The 22,474-nt window shown below is 59.1% G+C and overlaps 2 protein-coding genes across 3 annotated transcripts; both read right to left on the reverse strand.

Moving 5' to 3' along the window:
• Nucleotides 1–280: 280 nt before the first annotated feature.
• Nucleotides 281–13,564, reverse strand: PLA2G4B (phospholipase A2 group IVB). Its single transcript, XM_070406883.1, is given in 22 exon segments — nt 281–3,074; nt 3,192–3,378; nt 3,926–4,092; nt 4,406–4,585; nt 4,749–4,853; nt 5,028–5,165; nt 5,462–5,579; nt 5,735–5,830; nt 5,832–5,958; nt 6,200–6,336; nt 7,738–7,873; nt 8,613–8,650; nt 8,935–9,018; nt 9,419–9,546; nt 9,810–9,864; nt 10,112–10,154; nt 10,339–10,382; nt 10,698–10,829; nt 10,962–11,098; nt 11,382–11,454; nt 11,723–11,835; nt 13,555–13,564. Coding segments are annotated over 22 exon segments (2,502 nt in total). The 3' UTR covers nt 281–2,820.
• Nucleotides 13,408–21,875, reverse strand: JMJD7 (jumonji domain containing 7). 2 transcript variants are annotated; one of them, XM_070424719.1, is made up of 8 exons: nt 21,808–21,875; nt 15,964–16,117; nt 15,630–15,883; nt 15,256–15,312; nt 14,684–14,779; nt 14,396–14,472; nt 14,018–14,177; nt 13,408–13,912 (listed from the first exon to the last, which is right to left on the reverse strand). In XM_070424719.1, the coding sequence occupies exons 1-8, from the start codon at nt 21,869–21,871 to the stop codon at nt 13,824–13,826; spliced, it is 951 nt and encodes a 316-aa protein (XP_070280820.1). In that variant the 5' UTR covers nt 21,872–21,875; the 3' UTR covers nt 13,408–13,823. The 2 variants fall into 2 exon arrangements, with proteins under 2 accessions (XP_070280820.1, XP_070280810.1); XM_070424709.1 differs by having other exon boundaries at nt 14,396–14,547.
• Between the last annotated feature and the right edge of the window lie 599 nt (nt 21,876–22,474).

The raw sequence follows: 22,474 nt of genomic DNA on the forward strand, positions 1-22,474 counted from the left end.
CACACTGTCTGTCCCCCTGGGATCTCCCTGAGATGTCCTTCCAGAATCCCACAGGGACTTGAATCTCCTTCCGACTGAGCCTTTGTTAGCCCGCCAATCTTTAGTCTTCTAAGAGGCGGGATGCGCTCGGCGAACCCGGGTGCATGGCTGTGCAGCATCCCCACATGGACAATTCTCAGTGCACAGGGAGCTCCAGACGCAGGGACATATTAGTCTGTTCAGGCTGCTACAACAAAATACCACACGCTGGGTAGGTTATAACCAACATTTATTTCTCACAGTCCTGGAGGCTGGGCAGTCCAAGATCAAGGTGCCGGCAGACTGGGTGTCTGGTGAGGCGTCTTCCGGTTGCAGGTGGTATGTTCTGACTGTGTTTACATGTGGAAAGGGCGAGGGTGCTCTCCGGGTCCTTTATAAGGGCTCTACCCTCATGACCTAGTCACCTCTCAAAGGCCCCTCCTCCTACTAGTATCACCTTGGGCGGAGGAAGGGGAGTATTCAGACCATAGGAGGGAGTGTGCAGGACTCCGCCTGCAGCTGGCCGAGCATCTAGCCTGGGGCTGACCGGTCTTCTCTTGCTCTGCAGCCCACAGTCTACACCCAGAGCTCAGACCCAGACCTCTGGACTTCCTGGCTGAGTGCACGGAGAAGGCGCCCAGGACGGCCACGCCACGCAGGCAGGGCACAGGGGTGTGTGGGTGGGCGTCCTGAGCCTCCAGGACCAGCACAGATGCACCCTCTCAGAGCTGAGACTCAGCTGAGACTGCCAGTGGAGGGAGTAACACCATGTTTCAGACCCTTGACCACCCACCCCATCTGGTGCAAACCCCTGGCTCACTCTCAACTGTGCCAGTAGAATCAGGGTCATGAGGCTCCCTTTCCACAGATCTCATGGCTGTCCCTCACCCTCCTCGCTGAGGGAGATGCCCGTATTCACCGACGGCCACCCACAGCCCTGGGAGCTCCCGCAGGCGGTTCCCACCACCTTTCCTGCTCAGGCCAGACCCGAGGTGCGGGGCACCCGGTACCTTGGCACAGGCTGGAATGCGGCCTGGCTCTGTCACCTGGGACCACATACCCCTCATTCTCTGTTCTCCTCCTCCTCTCCAAGACGGAGCCTGTTGGCAGGACAGGCAGACCCTCCTGCACCCTTGCTCTTGTCCCTGCTCTCTGCCCCATCCTCTCTGCCTTCCCCAGTCCAAGGACCCTGCTCCTAGAGAGACCAGGAGTCAGGCTGTCAGCAGACACAGACCCCGAGACCCACACACAGAGACCCGCAGCTACACAGCTCATGCCGGGGGAGAATCACAGCGTAACGGGAGGCAGAACAACTGTGGTCTCCGGTACATTATCCAGTCACACTCCTGCAGGGCCCACTGATTCCAACTTATGATTCAGGTGACGTGTGGCTTCTAAGGCTGCCATTTCTTCTGCTCCGTGACTCTAGCCACCCGCCCAGGATAGGGACTAGGGTTGCGGGGCCAGGGCAGACAGAGGCAGTGAGAACGGGTCATCTCCCATCCACCTCACACCCCTGGTCACTCCTGCAGCTGCCTGTTGGCTCCCAGTACCCATCCCACATGGATGTTAGGAGCAGGTAGGTGTTCCCAGGGAGGCCAGTAGCCTGAGGCACGAATGTGCGGAGAAGATCCTGGGGTCACGAGGCCCTACAGTCACTCTGCTTCCTGTTCTCTCCACAGGTCTGGGCCCTGAAGCAAACCCTGAGGTACCACCAAACCTCAGGGACAGAAGTGAGGCCCCAGAATGAGCCTCTGCCACCAGGGCCCTCCTGACTTCAGGAACACACAGTCCCCCGGACCACAGCTGGCTCATCTGGCCCCAGGTCTGGCCATTCTTACTGTGGGACAGGAAGCAGCCCTGACTGAGTCCCCGGCCACACCCTGAGGTCCCTGACCAGGTGAGGACTGTCATTGCCCTCAAGTGTGCTCATCTGGGCAGGGCCAGGCTGCAGCAGAGACCTCCCGCCTGCTTAGAAAGGGTGCCGGGAGCAGATGACCCACCTTTCAGGGGAAGCCCATGCTGACTCGCCAGTGCCAGGAGGTGGCTGGGGAGACATCTTTTTGTTGTTGTTGTTAATCCTATCACCCGAGGCCAGTTTTTCCACTGATTTTTTTTTAGAGAGTGGAAGGGAGAGAGGGAGAGGAGACAGGACATTGGTGGCCTCCCACCTGCACCCTGCAGCCAGGTACTTGCCCTTGACTGGGAACCAAACCTTCAATTGAGGGCTGACGCTCTAACCACTGGGCCACCAATCAGGAAAACATCTTGTTTCTTAAACCAGTCTTTGCCCTGTGTAACCAAGAGCTGCAATAACACGCCCCTTCTGGCAGCAATGACAGAACCTCAATAACGCCTCACATTTGTATGAGCCTCTGTGATAGGGAAAGCGCTCTATTTTACGCTGTACAACTACTCAAGGTAACAGGGAAGGGAGAACAAACAAGGTCATGGGCTTTGAGCCCTCACACAAATCTGGTCAGTGCCGCTCTGGGCTCCCCAGCTCCACCCCCAGCTGACAGAGAATCTTCCCCTTACTAAAAGGAAGCCCGCATCTCGGGGACCAGGCTCCAGCCCGTTCAGAAGGCTCGACCTACCCGGAGGTGTCTGTGGCAGGCTTGCTGGTGGCGTCAGTGCCACATCTGGGTGGTGCTGGATACATACCGTGGGGGAGCCCCTCACAGGGCTGGGGCCTCCGACGGGGCCATCCACACCCCCAGAGGTTCTGGAACACCTGGCGATGGCGGTCTCTGCCCCACTTAACCAGAGCAGCCGGACAGATGGGGAGTGAGCCTGAAAGAGTCAGGGGCTGGAGCCCCCGGCCAGGGTGCTGCTGTCACTGGGGCCGCGCTGCTTGCGCTGCCTCCGCCGCTGCACGGCCTCCCGCAGGGCCGCCAGCAGCTGCTCCTGGTTGTTGCAGATGTTGTAATGCGTCAGGTGGAGCAGCTTGTCCATGTCCTCCTGGCTGTAGGTCACCTTCGAGTAGTGGTAGGGGGAGTTGGATGAAGACAGGTTCACCTCCCCAGCCTCCTTCTCCTCAGCTGTCCGGCGGACCCCTGGTGGGGAGAGTGCAGCCAGGCATGAGGGAAACGCACTGGGGGGAGGGGTTGGGGTCGCCTTTGGCAGGGCATAAAGCATGGAGGTGGGACGCAGGAGGGGCCGACGTGGCTCACCAGGGGCCGAGTGCTCCCGGAAGGAGTCGTTGACCAGGGGGAAGTGCAGCACGGCCGGGGCCTCGGGGCGGTCGGGGTCCAGGAACAGGTGGCACTCCCGAGGCTGTTGCTGCTCCTCGGGGCTGGGCGAGATGGGTGGGAACGGGATCCCCTGCTCCTGGCAGAACCGGCCTAGGAGCTGCAGCTGCTGCAAGGCGGGCGGAGTGGCATCAGAGAGACCGGCCCAAGGGCTGCCCAGTGTCCTCAACAGCGGGCTGACTGAGCGTGGAGGTCCCCCGACACTTGGGACTTCGTGCCCAGAGGCCAAGGCAGACTCTGGTGGACCCAGCGGAGCCAGGCCAGATGGAAAAACGCTCTAAATCTGACAGCTTTCCACTGGGCTCACCTGAACAAAGCCAACAAAGCCCGATACTGCAACTGGGAGGAAAAAACCTTCCCTGGACCAGCACAGAAACTCAAAACAGGGACCAACCGGGGCTGCGGAGCACCAAAAGGGGCCCAAATGTAAAACACATTTAGCCACCTTGCCAGTTCCCATCGCCCCCACTTCCTGAGCAGCTGAGTTCCCTTGGTTGTGGATCCTATGAACTCGGTTTCCCAATCACACGGTGTCACTGTCACAGCCCCTAAGGGGCCAGACGCTGGACTCCAGAGCAGATGGCCCTAGGGCATAAGCCAGGAAGGCAGGCCAGGCCTGGGGTTGCCCACCGCCCCCAAGCCTGCCCAAAGCCCACCTGAAAGGCTCCGTGGAGGTTGTAATCCAGCGACAAGATGAGGTCCACGTCCCGTGTGGGCCGCAGGAGGGGCGGGCAGCTGGTGTTGATAAAGTAGCCGACATCCAGCAGGCAAAGGTGGGGCTCTGCAGGTGTCAGCTGGTTGGGGAGCCCATCCAGTTTGGTGGCTGGAAAGGTTGGGGGATGGGGTGAAGCAGCTGTCACAGGGGCTCAGGGCACCAACCCCTCGGGCCTAATGACAGCTCCTTGCTGCTGGTGGAGACCCTGCCCTCCGGCCCTGCTCTCACCAAAGCAACACATCCACTTCCGGAGGCCCTGATCCCCAACATAAGGAGAGAAAAGGGGCTCTGGCTCCAAGCAGCCCAGGGAACTGAGCTCAAAGGGCATGGGGACGAGGTGTTACGAGGTGGGTATCTGGACCAAGGCTCAGGTGGCCATGGGATGACTCTGGAGAGCTGAGACGGGGGACAAGGCAGGCACCTTTCCAGGTGGAGAAGTGAGGATGCTGGAAATAGTCCTTGTGGAAATGGAGGCCACGCAGGAAGTTGTGGGTGGCCTGGGGAAGTGGGCGCCGTGTCAGAAGGTCAGTGAAGAACTCGGCTATCCTGCCGGCCACCGTGGGAGGCTCCTCTATCTTCAGAAGGGGGACCTGCTCCTTGACTGCACAGTCAAGAGGGGAGGACGTGGGGTGTCATTCAGGAAATGGTACCCCTGGGCCTTTACTCCAGCCTCTGTGGACTCCCAAAGGCCCGAGAGTCCATATTCCCCCACATACAGCCCCACTGGCTGCACCACCGCATCCTTACAAGGAGCAGGCACCTACCCAGGCTGGCCTGGTCCTGTGCCCAGCGGTCCCAGAACTGGCTCGGCTCAGAGGCCCAGTATAAGCTGTCCTGGAGGTTGGCTGCATACAGGTTGCTCCAGATACCTGAACAGGGGACACGCAGGGAGAGTCCTCCACCCCGTCACAACCTGACCCTTCCCCAAGGCCGGTCCTGGGCCAGGAACCCTCTCAGTGACTGAACTGGGAAGGTCAAGGCCCACCCCACCCCCAGGCCCGTCCTCCCTCTGCCCCAGCTCCTCAGCCTTCCATCCTCCTCACCTTCCAGGAAGCAGATGCGAGACTCAGGAAGCTGCTTTATCAGGCGCCCCATGAAGAACTCGGAGCCAAAGAGCTCGGAGGGGATGAAGGCGCCGTACTTGGGAAAGCCGACCTCGTAGGGGGAGAACTCGCACCACTCTGTGAGGAGGCACACAGCCTTACCACGGGGCCCAGAACCTGAGGACCCTCGGTACCAACGTATCCACCACAGTTTCACGCCAGGGCAGCCTGGTGACCTGAAGGCTCAGCCTTATGACTGGCACCTGGGCTTGAGGCCCAAGGCCCTTGCCCGCATCCCAAAGCCTGAATGAGTCTCTGGAAAGCATGGGGCCAGGCACAGAAGAGTGGGTATAGTACCCACCTCCCACACACAGGCCCAGCTACCCCTCACCCACCAACCACAAAAGCAGGGGTCTCAGCTCCAGGCTCCTCACCTCCAAACTCAAAGGTGGTCAGGTTCCTCCCCTTGGTGTTGAGGGCACAGTAGATGGGCAGAGGATTCTGGCCGCGACCCAGGGCTGCCCGCTGGTCTGAGAGTTTGTGGTCATGGGGCTGGAGCAGGGGTGGGGAGATGATCTGAACCTAAAGTCATGGCTTCCTGGTGCCTGAGCCTCCCCCACCCCTGCTGCCCAGGGTTGCTCCCACCTCTGGACCTCACCGCGGCTTTGGCCACCCACTCCGCTCCCCAGGCTGCACCCTGCCCACACCTCATCATGCAGCAGCGCCTCGTTGATGAGGGCCCACAGGTTGGTGAAGCAGGCCGGGTGGCCCAGGCGGGCACGCTCGGCCAGCTCCTGCCGGTACCCGCCGCAGCTGGCTGGGGGCCAGCACACCCAGCTTGCTCTTGGTCACCTGGGTCTTCAGCAGCTCAGTGGGCCCTGCCAGGTCCTTCTGAGACCACTCTGGGTCCTCGTAGAGGTTGGCCAAAGCCCTGGGAAAGCCAAAGCCGGGACCATCACTCAAGGACCCTGCTGGGCTCTGGTCTGGGACGGCAGCCTGGCAGGCGCCCTCCCAGGGCCCCCGAGTGCGTTCCTCTCTGGCACACACATTCTCTCGGCCCCTCCCATTTGGTCAGAGAGGCCTGTGCAGTCTAAGAGCCTTACCACTGCACCCCCTGCCACAACCCCGCCAGTCACCCCCAGGCTTCTGCACCCCACCTGCCGCCAGCTCACCAGGTGGATCCCGAGGCGCCTGTGATATAGGAGACGCAATCCAAGAGCCCCAGCTCCCTCAGGCCGGCCAGCTGCCCATACAGGGAAGTCATTGCTCGGATCCCACCACCAGTGGCCATAACAGCTACCACTGGGATCTGAAAGAGAGGCAGCCAGGCTCAGAGAGGCCCTAGGGCCCAGCAGGTGTGCTCAGTGGTTAAACCATTGACCGATGAACCAGGAGGTCAAGGTTCGAGTCTCAATATGGGCACATGCCCAGGATTTCAGGCTCGATCCCCAGTAGGGGGTGTGCAGGAGGCAGCTGATCAATGATTCTCATCATTGATGTTTCTACATCTCCCTCTCCCTTCCTCTCTGAAACCAATAAAAATACATTTAAAAAAAGAGAGAGCGAGACCTTAGGGAGGGGGAAGGCCAAGCCACAGGAAGAGAAGGTAGTAACCCGAGGGGCCGCTCAGCTCGCCCACAGCTAAGGCTGCTCAAAATCTAATCAGGCCATAGTTGGTTTGCTCAGTGGTTAGAGCATTGGCCTGTGTTCTGAAGGGTCCCGGTTGGATTCCGGTCAAGGGCACATGCCCGGGTTGCTGGCTCGATCCCCAGTAGGGGGCGTGTAGGAGGCAGCCAGTCAATAATTCTCTCGTCATTGGTGTTTCTCTCTCTCTCTCTGCCTCTCCCTTCCTCTCTGAAGTCAATCAGGGCTCTTGGGACCGGTTCTAGTCAGGCCTGCTGAGGAGGGTCTAGTCAAAAGTAGCCTCCTGAGGGTCAGGACTGTCTGATTTTAAGAACTCCAGGGAAAACAGGCCAGACACTTCCAGGCCTCGTCTCCTCACCTCTAACCCCTTAGTAGTCTGGTGGTCACTTTCTGGGAGCTCCAGGGCCATCTCCCCTGTAGCCCCTCATCCTCTCCCACAGAGAGGCATCTCTCTAGGGCAGTGATGGCGAACCTTTTGAGCTCGGCGTGTCAGCATTTTGAAAAACCCTAACTTAACTCTGGTGCCGTGTCACATACAGAAATTTTTGATATTTGCAACCATAGTAAAACAAAGACATATTTTTGATATTTATTTTATATATTTAAATGCCATTTAACAAAGAAAAATCAACCAAAAAAATGAGTTCACATGTCACCTCTGACACACGTGTCATAGGTTCGCCATCACTGCTCTAGGAGATGCCAGAGCTGACCTGAACCCCCAGGGACCATCCCAGGTCCACAGGCAGCCCGCAGGCTGTATGTACGTCTTACTGATTGGTCAGACCAGGCCCAGCCTCACCACCTAGGCCAGGCCAAGGATCAAGAAACGACGAGAAGGAAAGCTAGCCCAGTGGGCAGCTTAAACCTCCAAGTGTCTCACGCAAGCTCCACATCTGATGTGACCAAGCTCCTGATAACAAGAGAGCGGGCAGGAAGCATGGGCAGGGAGAGCCGGCTCGGCACCAGCGCGTTTGGTTAGGGAACCCCAGCTCCAGCATTCAGCACCGGGCTCCGGGCCGAGCAAGCCCGAGGACGCCTGCCCCATCCGGCCCAGCCCTCAGACCTCATCCTCGGGCAGGTCTCCATCCAGCCGCAGGGCCTGCTTCAGGGCCTTGGCCACCACCTGCTTCCTCCTGCTCAGGAAGGCGTGCTCCTCGGCACAGGGCCCGCAGCCCAGCCGCACGGCCAGCTCCTTCGGTCTGCGTGGAAAGGGACCATGAGGCAGCGCCTGGCCTCGTCAGAGAGGGGAAGCTGGGTCTGCCTTCCTGAAATGCGCACTGCCGTTCTTCCCTCCTCTGCTCTCCCCTCTCTCACCTCTCCTCGGTGTCCTGGCAGAAGGGTGACACGTGCGGGTGTGAGGGGGAGCGGGGGACCCAGCCCCACGCGGGGACACACGGGGAATGTAGTGGAGGACTCGCTGGTGACTAAAGGGGCCCCTCGGAGTCCCAGGTGCAGACAGGCCCCTGGTCGGACCCATCCCACTTCCTCCTCTCAGCCTCTCTCCCTCACCCACTCAAAAGCGATTCCAGAGGGGACGGAAACCAGTGTTCCCACCGCTTCGCGGTGAGCAGGCGTGTGACTCCTGGTCTCGTGAAGGTCAGCTAAGGCCCCCCCACAATGACTGCCCCCCGAAGTGGTGCCATTCTCTCCTCTCCTCTCCTTGCCCTCTCAAATCACTCTCCTCGCCTCCCACCTGTTTTCCAGCCAAACGTTTATAAGTGCCTCCTAAGTGCCAGGCACAGGGCTAGGCGCACACCCCTCCAACTAATGCAAAATGTGAAAAAGAGCCCTTGTCTGCTCAGGCTCCCACACGGTGTGCTCCGCCGTGGGAGCCCCCCCACCTCGCTCCTCGCCGTTCCTCCAGGTGGAGTGCCTGACCATCGGCCTGTCCCGGCTGCTTTCCCCCAACCTTTCCCGGTGCCCAGCCCGGCCTCTCACCCTTCTTCTTTTTTCAGCTCCACCCTCATCAGCGGTTCCTGAAAACATGAATGCTCCAGTCACAAAGGTGGGCACCTGTTCCTCTCATCCAGCCCGAGCCACACCCCACGATGTCCCCATGCTCCCTGGGCCCACAGCCATCTCCCGGGGGCCGGGCCTGACACCTGAAGCAGGGATGCTCAGAGGACCCGCCCCAGGGCCTGGTCCAGCACTTATCCAGGGCGTGGCTCGAGGGCAGAGCTGCTACTGACGCAGGCCAGCCCTTCAAGGCCTGAGCCGGCCCTGCCTGTGCCACTGGCTTCCTTCCTCCGGTGACCAGTACCTGGGACGTAGGGAAGACGAGTCTCACCACTTGGCCAGAGGGCAGGGCCCTCAGGGGCACCTTCAGTTGCTCCTGGGGGGCATCCTGCAGGAGCATGAAAGAAGAACTAAGACTCTGTACCCTTCCTTCCCCACAAGGACTCCACCAAGTGCTGCTGGGAGGGACAGGGACAGCAGGAGGGGGCCACGAGGCCAACGTCAGCCTGACTCTTTCCAGGGGGGCTAACTCTTCCCAGTGGGCCTGACCCTTCCCAGTGGGGCTGACCCTTCCCAGGGGGGCTGACCCTTCCCAGTGGGCCTGACCCTTCCCAGGGGGGCTGACCCTTCCCAGTGGGGCTGACTCTTCCCAGGGGGCCTGACCCTTCCCAGGGGGGCTGACCCTTCCCAGGGGGGCCGGGGGCTCAAGGTGAGCAGCGGGACTGTGGCAGCAGGTGCTGAGGGCAGGAGGGAAAGGCTCTGCAGCCTCACGGAGCCACGGCACATGCCTGCAGGTGGATGCTCAGCTCCGGCTCCCAGCAGGCCAGGCAGTGGAAGCGGGAGGCAGTGCCCACCGAGGCCTCCTGGGGACCCTCGCAGGACCCGGGAACCACCAGCTGAACTCTGCCTTCTGACCCTGGAAACAGGAACAAGCAGAAAGGCTGGGAACAGGATCTGAGCCCACAGAGGCCCTGGTCTTGCCTACGGGGCCTCGGGCACTTCCCTCCCTGCACTGAGATGAGCGTCTGGCCCAGGACGAGGCTGGAGATGGAATGCCCCCTCCGCAGCCCCCCTGAGGAACAAGGGGGAAAGCCCTGTTCCCGCCTGAGGGCAGAGGGCATCTAGTGCAAGGCCCCCTTAGAAAGGGCTGAGGGCTCTTGCAGGGGGTCAGGGACTCACCCTTCTGGTCCCCAGCCTCCTCCAGTCGAACGTGCAAGCGGGAGACCTCCCGGGCCTGACATGAGAGAGCCCCCGACGTAAACACCGCCTGCCAGAGGCTCCCACCCGCCCAGCACCCTGGTCCTTGCTCCTCAGCCCTTTATTTCCTTGGCCTGAGGCACCAAACACTCCCTGAGGTTGTATCCTCCTGAGGAACTGAAATCCCAGGGACCCCCATCCAGCTCTGCCCCGACCCCCATGGTGGGCCTGAAGCCCGGGGAGGAGGACTAGCAGGTGGCTGCAGGAAGGGGTTCTGGACTCACCACCAGGATGCCATTGCTGACCAGCCGCTCGGCACAGTCGGTCCTGAAAAGAGCCCCCAGCGACCCTAAGCGGGGGTCCAGGTTCCCAGGTGCCCCCCCAAGGAAGCCAGGCATTCCTCCTCTCCCGCTGGATGTCCCCCAGGGATGGGGCCAGCTCTAGTGCCCTGCACCCTGTCTCTCCCGAAGGAAGCACGCCCACCCGGACTGTCCCATGGCCCCCGACTCACACACTCTGCAGCCGAAATTCAACTTCCAGCTGCTGCTCCTCAGCCTGGACAGAGAAAGAAGCAAGTTAGAAAGGGTGAAGGTGGGGGGGCGGGGGGAGGGGAGGGAAGGAGGAAGTTATGGGGGGAGAGCAGATTCCAACCCAGACACAGCTGGGGCTGGGACCCGTGGAGGACAACGACTGTCCATCACCAGGCTGCTCCGTCCCTCCCTGGCCGCCCCAAGAAAGCTGCCCTGGGCTCAGGTGTCCAGAAGGAGGGTTGGGATGGGACTGCTTCTCAGGGGACTGTAGCTACTGGAGAAGGGCCACACACCAGCCACCCCCCAAGCATCGCCCTCCCCGGCCCTGACGCAGCCTTGCCTGAGGGCTCCCGAGGAAGCGCTCGTGGCGGAACTCCCCAACCCGCAGCGTCCCCACGTCATACAGCACCGACAGCACCGGGTCATCACTGGTCAAAAGGTCCTGGTCGAAAACTTGCAGCTGCAGGACATTCTGGAAGGGGAAGAGGGAGGGGCTGCAGGAAGGAGGGTGGCGCAGGAAGGAGGGTGGGACGGGACGAGGGGCTGGGAGGGGCAGTGGCCGTGGACGGGGTCAGTGAGAAGGGCCGGGTGACTCCAGGCCCACCTTGAGCTGCCTGTGGATGCGGAAGCGAAAGCTCTGATTCCAGATGGGGTTTCTGCTGTTGTTCACTGTGCGTGTCTGCAGCCGGTGGCTGGAGGCCGTGGGCAGCCACAGAGTCACGTAGCAGTCAGGGGGGGTCACTGTGGGAAGAAGGCGCGAGCACCCGGTGACGGCCAGGAGCCCTGCCCAGCCCGGCCCCACAGGCCCTGTCCCTCCACCGCAGGCAGCCCCGGGGACCCAGAGACCAAGGAACGGGCTGGGTCGGAGGCAGAAGAGCAGAGGCAGAGCCCTGACTGTGACTTTCTAGTCCTCCCCTCGGCGCCCCCCCTCCACCCCCCGCCAGCCCTACTCCCCTCTCTTCGCACTGCCCCTGCCCACTCCGAACGCCACTGGAGCCTGTTCCCCGCCCTGGCCAGCACTCACCTAGGTCCTTGGAGGGCAGGCCATGGGCCCGTAGGACACGAATGGTGAGCAGGCAAGTCTCGGGCACCTTTGCCTGCAGAGGAGAAAGGGACAGGTTTGCTGCAGGCCGAGACCCAAAGGAGACAAGGACCTCAGGAGAGGCTGGGGCCCAGTCCGGAACCCAAAGGCCCAGCCCTGCCCAGAAGGAAAGAGGCTGGTACCTGCTGGCGGCCCCTGCCAACGCTTACACGCGCTCTGGCCGGCTCTGGACCCATTTTGTACATGAACTCATCTAATCACACAACCACCCGATGACCAACCCCACAAGGAAATCGAAACAGGAAGACTAAGTAGGCACTTGCCCGAGGTTCAGGGCCAGGATCGGACCAGGCTCGCTCCAGATCTGTGCTCTCGATCCCCACACGAACCCGCTTCCGGGCCCTGATGCTAAGTCTCCTTTCACCCGCTTCCCCAGCTCACCCTGGACGAGCAGCCCAGGCTGGTCTTGGGCAGCGGGGCAGGAAAGAGACTGTTAGGCCTTGCACTCCCTGGTTGAGTTGCGCCTCCCCCCCGCCCCACCCCACCCCACCCCGTCCCCCGCACACACACTCTCCACCGCTGGCCAGGGCACAGTTCTGGAAATGGGCTACTAAAGTGGGGACAGCAATTACCAGATCAGACTGCCCACAGGTGGTCAAGTCCTTCAGGTCCTACAAGGTCCGGCTAACAATGGTCCTCAGGCAGCTCCATCTAAACCCAGATCCCTGGGTCTGGGGCTGCGACCCTGACAGGTTGCCAAGCAGGGAAAACCTGTGCCAGCCAACCCTTCCTTTTGGCCTCCAGCCCTGCCTCAGAGAGCGTCCTGCCTCAGAGAGGGCCCTGATGGATGGCGGAGTCCAGAGAAGGGCCGGGGAAGCTCACCTAATAGCAGTGTCAGCCCTGGGCTCCCACCCCAAGCAACTGAGTCAGAGGAGCAGTGGAGCAGCCACTTCCGTCTGGGGCCCTGGGACAGCACCGGGACTGCGTTGCCAGGGCCCAAGTCCACGGCGCCAGGGAGCTCTGCCTGGAGCCTCTCCTTTGGGCAGGAGGAACTCAGGACAGTCCCTCATCCCAATGCCCTGCCTCTTCCCTGGCGTCTGCTCACCACCCTGGTCCAAGAAGCCCACAGCTCTGCTGAGACAGCAAAAACCAGGCCTCCGGGGGGCCAGGGGCTAGAGTGGAGCCCAGTTCCCTACCTGTCTTGCCAGAGCCATGAGGCCGAGAGTCCTCAGGAACCAGGTATGTCAGGCAGTGGCCGGAGGACTGAGGACTGTCACCTCTTTAATCCAGAGCCAGGGATGTCCCAGCTGCTCCAAGCTCCTCCCTTGTCCCTCCCCACCACCTCTGCTCCACCCAAGTCCCACTTTCCTGGACCAGCCACCTGCACAGGAAATGAAGCATCTTAAACCCATATGAAACCACTGGCCTCCCTGTGGTGGGGCTCAACACCCCAAAGACCCATCCTCTCCGGCCATCGGCATCTGTGCCCACCCCACCCGCCCTGCTCTCCCAGCTCTCACCTGGAAAGGGGGCCCCCAGGAGAGCTCGCTGTCCGAGGCTGAGCAGAAAGAGACTGGAAGGTGGGGTCTGCGGGAGCCACTTAGGTCTGGAAAGCAGGGGATGGGCCCAGAGCAGCAGCAAACGGAAGAGCCGTGCCCCCCATGACAGGGCCTTTTGCAATCTCCCAATGCCAGTGTGACAGGAATACCCAGTCCGGCTGAAGTGGTTGGCCAACCTGAGGAATGCCCCAGGCCCCATCATGACCTGGCAGGGGCGGGGTTTGTTCTTTGAAACAGCCCTTCAAAGCGGCCGCCCCAGCCATGGGCTGGTGCTGGGAGATGAGGCCTCTGGGCTGGCAGTCGGGAAAGGGGGCTCCCATCTCCAGGGCCCGGTTGGTGAGCTCAGAGACCCACTCCTTCCACAGAGGAAGTCTCAGAAGGGGCAGGGCCCAGCAGCTGCCCTGGAGCTGGGGAATGAGACAAAGCCAGGAAGACTGGGCACACACAAATCACAGCCATCTTTTATTGAGCTTTTCCTCTGCGCCAGCCTTGCTGCCCTCACAGATACCATCTCCGGTGCTCACAACACCCGGAGGTAGGAACCGTCATTATGTGTCTTACAGACAGGTCCCCAATGCTCCGAGGCACTCACTCACCCAGGGTCATGGAGGTGAGGCCGTGCCGCACCTGGCGCCTCACCCCTCCTCCAGTGCAGGCTGCTGCCTCACCGGTGAGCCACGCCCGGACGGCAGGTACCTCCTGCTCCGGTCCGCCTCCAGAGATCCTGCAAAGCTGGTCGCAAGCCGAGCTGGGCCGGGAGCCAGCACACTCTGACTCCACGTTGCCTCTAGAATGGACCTGGCCCGGGAGGGGCGCAACCTTTTCCACAAGTTGTCATGGGCAATGTTCATTCACCAGGCCTCCATCAGGCAAGGCCCGAGGCCTTCGTGAGGGAGTCGAGCAGCTGGAAGTAACTGTACTTGAGGTCATACTCCATGTCATACCAGAAATTCACTGCAGGGAGAACGAGACCTGAGCACGAGGGTCCCCCTTCTGACCTCCAGCCTCCCTGACCCACCTCCCAGATGCCCTGCCACAGGTGGCCGAGCAGCTCCTCACCAGCAATGCAGCCATGGGACTGCCGGACGTGGTGGAACCACAGGGCCGGCAGGTAGAGCATCTCACCGGCCCGCACCGTGCAGCGAAGGGCCCGGGCCTGGCTGTAACTGGGGTACCGAGCCAGATCTGGAGCCAACGGGTCCAGTGGGATCCAGGGCACCTGGGGACACAGTGGATGCCAGGGAACAGGCTCGAAGCCCCAGGCCCTCTAATTCCAAAGGTAAACACCATGGGCCCTGTCCTGCTCAGCACTGGGAGGCCCCAGACTTAGGGGTTTTTCAGAGCAAGGTGCCACCACCCCAGCTCTTTTGTGCCTGCTCCTCAGAGCCCAGGTTCCCACCCTTCCCTCTCCCTGGGGCCCAGGAACAAGACACACACCTTCTCCATGGCCTCCTCATCCACCATTTTAAAGGAGCCCTCTTCAGTTAGCTGGTAGGTCGCTGGAGTGTACATCTCTGAATCCAGAGGGAGGAAGGTGTGGGGACCCTCAGGTGGCCTACAATTTGTCAGCACAGCCACTTGCTTGTTCCCTGGTACAGGGGCAAGGTCAGGAGTCCCAGTGCAGTAGAGACACTGTCCACACCTCAGGCTGGGGCACCAGCCAGCCCAGGGCCCTTCCACCTTGGGCTGCTTGCTCCCCAGAGCCCCGCAGGCCGAGCCCCTTACCATAGGGGATGAAGGGCCGGTCACTGGGCGGATGCAGCAGGAAGTGTTTCTCTCCCGAGACCACACAGTAGAGGTTCTCATAGTGGTCCTTATGCACTGCCAACACAGAGGAGGACCCGGGAGGGATGTGAGGGGCCAGGCACAGGAGGGGCAAACAACCATGCTGGACATCTGGCACCCCAAGACAGCTTGTGGGGTAAGAGAAGAGCACGCCATGCCAGAGCAGAGAGGGGGTGCCAAGGTGCCTGGTGGGTTGCAGGCATTTCTGATCTCTGTTCTCCAGGGACTGACACCTGCCAGGCCCTGGGCTCATCTGCACTGAGGAGAATTCTAGCAACCAGGGCTCCCCCGAGTTCACCCCTGACCTAGATGGCCTTTGTGAAGCTTTCTAGGGATGCAGAAGAAACAATGCCCTCACCCCAATGCTATGGGTACCTTCCCCACCTGAGCTGCCAGGGGGACCCCCTCTTGCGTCTGAGCCTAGAATCCCAGAAGAGATTCTGGGAAAAGTCAGTCTAACTTCCGTAAGGCCCAACCTTCCACTCTTGGTCTCCTCCCCACCTGATACCTACACGATGTCACTGCAGCCGCCTCCCCCAGCCAGAAGTTCACAGCATCCGGCATCTTTCCTGCAGGTGGGAGGGAAGAGGGAGAGTTAGGAGGGTGGCCTGAAGGCGAGGCTTGGAGTAACCACCTTACAGCGATGCTGGGCCAGGACGTGGGTGGGCCTTGGCCAGCTTTCTAGGAACCCAGAAGAAACAGGGAGAGAGCAGAGGGAAAGGGCAGAGGCGGGCCACAGGCGAGGGGCAGCCATCTTCCATTCATTGAGCTGAAGTTGAGGCCTGGGGACTTGAGTGTTCAGTGCACAGCACCTGACCCTGTAGGGCCAGGAGTGTGGGCCAAGTCATCAGTGACGAGAAGCAGCAGGTCCCCCATCTCCACTCACCCAGCGCCTCGGAGGCCCAGGGCACGTGGGGCTCCAGATCAGACAGCAGCTGGGGCAGCTCGGTGGGGAGGTTGGAGCACTGCTTCTGTACGTAGAGGACCCCTGGGTGCTGGGCTCGGCCCTCCAGTACGTCCAGCACGCAGCTCAGGGGCAGGCGGCGCTCGGCGGGCATCACAAAGCGGTCCCCTCGCACGGCATCCGCGTAACCATCCGGGGTCACCGCCACGCTCACCTCCGTGGAGCCCGCTGCGGCTCTGGAAGAACGGACATTCGGCCCCCGCCCAGACACCACAGAGCACCCCCCCCACCCCCCCACCCCCCGGGGCGGCCCCACCTGAGGTAGGGGAGCGACCACTTCTGCAGGGCTGGCCAGTGCTGCAGGGCGTGGCGGATGATGCAGGGCCTGTTGGGGCAGACCCAGTCCCGGTAGAAGTGGAGTGGAGTTGGGGGCTGGTCCAGGTAAGGCACAGCAAGAGGCACATTGAGCTCTGAGAGAAAGAGGGGAGCGGGGGCTGAAGCCAGTAACATCCTGTCGCTGCCCCACCGTCTACATAAGAGATGCCCCCGGGTAGGCCACCCTGTGTCCCTAGAGTAGCCGTGGGCAAACTACGGCCCGCGGGCCGGATCCAGCCAGTTTGAAATGAATAAAACTAAAAAAAAAAAGACCGTACCCTTTTATGTAATGATGTTTACTTTGAATTTATATTAGTTCACACAAACACTCCATCCATGCTTTTGTTCCGGCCCTCCGGTCCAGTTTAAGAACCCATTGTGGCCCTCGAGTCAAAAAGTTTGCCCACCCCTGCCCTAGACAATGCCCACTGGTGACCAAGGGATCCTGGACAATCAGAAACTGAAGAATGAGGGACATTTAAGGGAGAAAGTGTGACGTACTCACAAACACACCACTCTGGGCCACAAGAGTTGACAGGGCCAGGGCTATTGTTCAGCCCATAATCCCAACCCTCCATGGACCATGCCTGGCCCGTACCGTGGACCACGCCTGGCCCGTACCGTGGACCACGCCTGGCCCGTACCGTGGACCTGCCTGGCCCGTACCGTGGACCTGCCTGGCCCGTACCGTGGACCACGCCTGGCCCGTACCGTGGACCACGCCTGGCCCGTACCGTGGACCACGCCTGGCCCGTACCGTGGACCACGCCTGGCCTGTTCACGGACCCTCGGCTTTCCTCTCTGGAGTGGCCAACCTCCTGGCATCCAGTAGGAAAGGCAGCACGGAGGTGGTACTGGGAGCTCCAGAAGGAGTAGAGCTGAGGCCCAAGGTTAAGGGCTGGGCTGAGGCTGTGTAAAGCACCTTCTAACAGCGATACTTACTGAGCACCTCGAATGTGCTCAGTACTTGGCCTGGCCAATGTGGAGGTTTCAAGGGATGGGCCAGTCATCATCTCAGGGAGCTTACAACCTAAATGGAGGGACTGGCCGCCTCACAAAACCACAGGAGGAAAAGTGAAAGGCATCACCATCCTCGGACACCCGGGCTGCCGTGTGCACTGGGCAGGTTGTGCAGTGTGCCACCTGGGCAGGTGTCTGTAGTGGTCCTGGGCCCCTGAATAAAAATCTCCTTCTCCCTCACTCCTGTCATCCTATTGACTGTCTCCGAGTCCTATTGATCCTACCTCCTATGTCTCTCAAACCACGCCCTCCTCCTTTGACCTGCTAGTGTGCACATTCACCAACCTCCTTTGGGTCCTCAAATGTCACCTCAATGAGGCTTCCCTCCACGGCCCCCTCTTTTTTACTTATTGGGGTGACATTGGTTCACAAAACCATACAGGTTTCAAGCATATAACTCAACAAAGCATCATCTGCACACTGCATCGTGTGCCCATCGCCCCCAGCAACGTCTCTTTCCATCCCCTTTCCCGCTTTGACCACCTCTACCTCCTCCGACCCCACTTTCCCACTGGCTATGACCACATGTTGTCTGTGACTATGTGGGGGTTTTTGTTTTGTTTTGTTTTCTTGTGCCTGTGTGGTTTTTTTTTTCTTAATCCCTTCACCTTCTTTCATCCAGTCCTCCAACCCCGCTCCCCTCTAATAGCTATCAGTCTGTTCCATGTACCTATGCCTCTGTTTCTATTTTATTCATCAATTTATTTTGTTCATTAGATTCCACATTCGAGATCATCTGTTATTTGTCTTTCTCTGACTGGATTATTTCACTTAGCATAATAATCTCCTGGTCCATCCATGCTGTTGCAAAAGGTAAGATTTCCTTTTTTGCGGCTAAGTAGTATTCCATTGTGTAAATGTACCACAACTCTTTTTTAAAATATATTTTTATTGATTTTTTTACAGAGAGGAAGGGAGAGGGATAGAGAGTTAGAAACATCGATGAGAGAGAAACATCGATCAGCTGCCTCCTGCACACTCCCTACTGGGGATGTGCCCGCAACCAAGGTACATGCCCTTGACCAGAATCGAACCTGGGACCTTTGAGTCCGCAGGCCGATGCTCTATCCACTGAGCCAAACCGGTTAGGGCTGTACCACAACTTTTTTATCCACTCATCTACCGATGGGCACTTGGGCTGTTTCCAGATCTTGGCTACTGTAAATAATGCTGCAATGAACCAGGCCACCCTTTAAAAAACTGTAACCTTCTCCCAATAACCCTTATACCCCTTCCTTTATTTTCCTTTTTTAAAAAACTTGATTTTAGAGAGGGAGAGAAACATCGATGTGAGAGAGGTTCATAAATGGTTTGCCTCCCATATGTACCCCAACCAAGGATTGAACTCAACCAGGGATCAAACTTGCAACCTAGGTATGTGCCCTGGACCAGGAATCAAACCTGAGACCTTCCAGTGCACAGGACTTACACTCCAACAAAATGAGCCACACCAGCCAGGCCCCTTTATTTTTCTATTATTTATCACCATCTAACGAACTACGTATTTCACTTATCCAATTGTTTATTAGTCTCTCTCTTGGTAGAATGTGAGCTCCATGAGGGCAGGGATGCTTGTCTTGTTCACTGGTGCATCCCCGGGAACTAGAGTGGTACTGAGCACACAGTGAGTGTTCAGCAAATATTTGCTTAGTGGTTGGATGAAAGTCTCCATCTCCTGGCAGGATGGTTGCTACAGTGAACCAACTTGTTTCCTTGGCTTAATCTACTTCCTCGCAAAGCACCACTCACGCTGGCCCCAGTCATTTCCTAAAATACAATCTCATCTTGTCACACCCCCAGTAAGAACATCCTCTGATGACTTACCTCTTACTCCTCACAGAACACTGCCTGCCTTGTCACGCATTCAGGCCCAGCCTCCTGTTCCCGTCTGTGCCTGGTGCCTGCCCCTTACCGCACACTCCTCAGGCAGTGCCAAACTTTGTTCCTACTGCTCACTCAGTCTAGAATGCCTTGCTCCTGGCTTCTGTAAAGGGTACAGGGCTTTACTTTGTTATTTTCATCCTTGAGGTCTAGCCTGAATGTCTTGACCCCCCATGGGTGGTTACCGCCTCCTGCTCCAATCGGCCACTGCATTCATTTGCCCCTCTGGGGTCACACTCTGTCTCTCACAACCGCATCTCACGGGTCATCTTTGCCTTGCTTTGCAATCAGTTGGAAAGTGAATGTCATTAGATCAAAACTTGGAACTGAGTGGAAAAACAGACCCTGGTGGGCCCAGGAAAACTGAAATGAAAGAGCTGGCATGTGTGCTTGCTTCATGGACAGAGGGTAAGATGAAACCTGCCAAGCAGACAAGGGAGCAGAGGGAAGGAACTGGCGAAGGGCCTTCCCAGTCATGTCAGCCCATCAAAGCAGTCACCCTGGGGTAGGGGTTGGGGTGAGGGTAATATGGGGCTCAGTAAATCTCCCTCTTGTCCTCACTAGGATTTTTTAAGTACAGGAAAACGGACTTTTTTCTTTTTTTAACCCTTTGTAGTTTCTGTAGTTACTTCAGCTTTACTTCCTCAGCATTTAATAGTTCTTCCTGTAGAGCAGGGCTAAGGAACATCGGCCTGCCGTATAAGGCGGGGCGTACGAGGCCACAAAAATCATGTGGTCCGGCCCTGCCACGGCATTGGGGTGAGTTAAATGTCTGACCCAGTACAGCAGGCTAATTTTTCAGTTGATAATTTGTATGGCCCGAGAATGACGTTATAAATACCCAAGTGGCCCTTGGCAGAACAAAGGTTCGCCGCCCCTGCTTTAGTGAATGGCCACTGTTTTCTCCTGGGTTTTCGAAGTGAGGGGATTTCAAAAGGGATCCGAACAACTCCTTTGGCCAAATTCTTCTGCTGGAAATTTAGCCAACAAAACACTCACACGTGTGCACAACAAAACACTCACACGTGTGCACAACAAAAACACTCACACGTGTGCACAACAAAACACTCACACGTGTGCACAACAAAAACACTCACACGTGTGCACAACAAAACCACTCACACGTGTGCACAACAAAAACACTCACACGTGTGCACAAACACTCCAGGCCCAGTGCCTCCTCACTGCTCCTTGGACACACCAGGCACACTCCCACCCCAGGGCATCTGCCTGCCCCTGCCCTCTATCCTATGCTCTCCTCCTTCCAGCCTGTGCTCAAATGTGGCCTTATTAAGGCGGCCCATCCTGACCATCTTACTTAAACCTGCAACCTGCCCTGCGGCCCTATACACTGAGGTCTATCATTCTGCTTTGCTCCCCGCTCCCCCACACCACTTACCCTGTAACACGTTTCTTTACCATATAATCTACTCACCCAGTGTGCCTATGACTCATGGTCTGTCTCCTCACTTGGGATTGTAAGCTCTATGAGGACAGAGATCAGTGATGTATCCTAAACACACTGAACAGACCCGGGCGCACTGAAGTGCTTTACGTACAGTCATGAGCCACTTAACAATGTTTTGATCAACAGTGAACTGCAGATGCAACGGTGGTCCCAGAAGGTTTGTGGTGATGCTGGCAGTGACATAAAAGTACGTACAGCACATACAATTATAGTAGCAGGCTATAATATGTAGGTGTATGTAAGTGCACTCTATGATGCTTGCACAACAATGAAATCACAGCCTCACATGCAGCACATGACTGTATCTGCTAAATGAATGCTCAAAGTATTCGTGGCAGCACTATTGGAAACAATAGATTGGAAATGACCTAAATGTCCAGTAAGAGTGGGCTGATTAAGTAAATTCCAGCACTAGTACCCAGGTGTGAAAAAGACTGCGGTACAGGGATATGGAAGTATCTCCAAGATACATACCCAGAAGAGTATGTTTAACAGGCTATCATTTGTATAAAAAGGGAGGTATACAGTTTTGTGTGTGGATACAAACAGCATTTTCTTTTTGGTTACTCTTTACCCAAGTATATTTTTTTCCACAGATTTTCAGAGCATGAAGGGGGAGGAGGGACACACATAGATTGGTTGCCTCCTGCACAAGCCTTGACCGGAATCGAACTCACGACCCTTCAGTGCACAGGCCGACGCTCTAACCAGTGAGCAACACTGAGCCACACCGGCCAGGGCTAAACAGTATTTTTGGAAAGATGCAAGCTGGGGCTTAGAGTGGGAGGAAACCTTACTTTACGTTATAAATCCGTTCTTTTGTAAGTCATGTGCCCATGTTCTATTCATTGGTGAGAAATCGCTTAAAAATAGAAAGGGGAGAGAGAAGGGAGGGAAAAAGAAGGGAGAAAAATAAAAACCAAGCGGCGGGGGACCAGGGGTCACTGGCACCGCCGCCGCCGATTCTCCCCGAGCTCTGCCCGCCCCGCTGGGAGGAGTCGTTCTCGACTAGAGTCCAGCAGGGGTTCAGGGAGGGAGAGTCCGACCACCCCGAGGACTTCGCGACGGGAACGGGGGAAAGGCAGCCACGGGCCCCTGGCTATCAGCGCGGGCCGGCTGTGGGGAAGAGGACGGCACCCGCACGGCCAGTCCCTTCAGGAACCCACGAGGGTGCGCAAACACGGGAGGAGGAGGTTCGGCAGAGAGTGATCGGAGAGGAGGCATCAACTAGGTCCGTGCACGAGGTTTTGCGCTCCTCGAGGATAAGAACTAGGGTGCGCCCCGGGGTCGGCGGCCCAGGAAGCACCGGGGGCACGCGACTCGGGGACCCAGGCCCGCCGTGCCCACAGCCCTCCCGCGCCCTGAGACTGATCTGCAGTCAACGCCAGACACCACAGCCTCAGCGAACCCACTCACCCCTCACCGCCGCCGGGAATTCTCGTAACTCCCTCCGCACGGCGTCCAAAGCCGCCTCCGCCATGACGCCGCCGCCGCCCCGAGGCCCCGCCCTCCCTCCTGAAGACTCCGCCCTCCGCCTGCAGGCCGGCCCTCCCCTCCTGAAGGCCCCGCCCTCCGCCTGCAGGCCGGCCCTCCCCTCCTGAAGGCCCCGCCCCCCGCCTGCAGGCCGGCCCTCCCCTCCTGAAGACCCCGCCCTCCCCTCCTGAAGGCCGGCCCTCCCCTCCTGAAGGCCCCGCCCCCCGCCTGCAGGCCGGCCCTCCCCTCCTGAAGGCCCCGCCCTCCGCCTGCAGGCCGGCCCTCCCCTCCTGAAGGCCCCGCCCCCCGCCTGAAGGCCGGCCCTCCCCTCCTGAAGGCCCCGCCCCCCGCCTGAAGGCCGGCCCTCCCCTCCTGAAGGCCCCGCCCCCCGCCTGAAGGCCGGCCCTCCCCTCCTGAAGGCCCCGCCCCCCGCCTGAAGGCCGGCCCTCCCCTCCTGAAGGCCCCGCCCCCCGCCTGCAGGCCGGCCCTCCCCTCCTGAAGACTCCGCCCCCCGCCTGCAGGCCGGCCCTCCCCTCCTGAAGGCCCCGCCCCCCGCCTGCAGGCCGGCCCTCCCCTCCTGAAGACTCCGCCCCCCCGCCTGCAGGCCGGC

This window comes from Myotis yumanensis, unplaced genomic scaffold (genome assembly GCF_028538775.1).
Source record: "Myotis yumanensis isolate MYYU_CA2020_CCGP unplaced genomic scaffold, mMyoYum1.0.hap1 SCAF_1, whole genome shotgun sequence".
NCBI lineage: Eukaryota > Metazoa > Chordata > Mammalia > Chiroptera > Vespertilionidae > Myotis > Myotis yumanensis.

Bases quoted from the DNA above. Each gene is read 5' to 3' on its own strand.
- JMJD7 (XM_070424709.1), bottom strand. From the start codon at position 21,871: ATGGCGGAGGCGGCTTTGGACGCCGTGCGGAGGGAGTTACGAGAATTC. The intron at 14,780-15,255 runs GTAGGTATCAGG...CTGTGTTGGCAG, and splicing joins GGCGGCTGCAGTGACATCGT to TGCATAAGGACCACTATGAG. The intron at 14,548-14,683 runs GTAAGGGGCTCG...CCCCTGTACCAG, and splicing joins CCGGCCCTTCATCCCCTATG to GGAACAAGCAAGTGGCTGTG.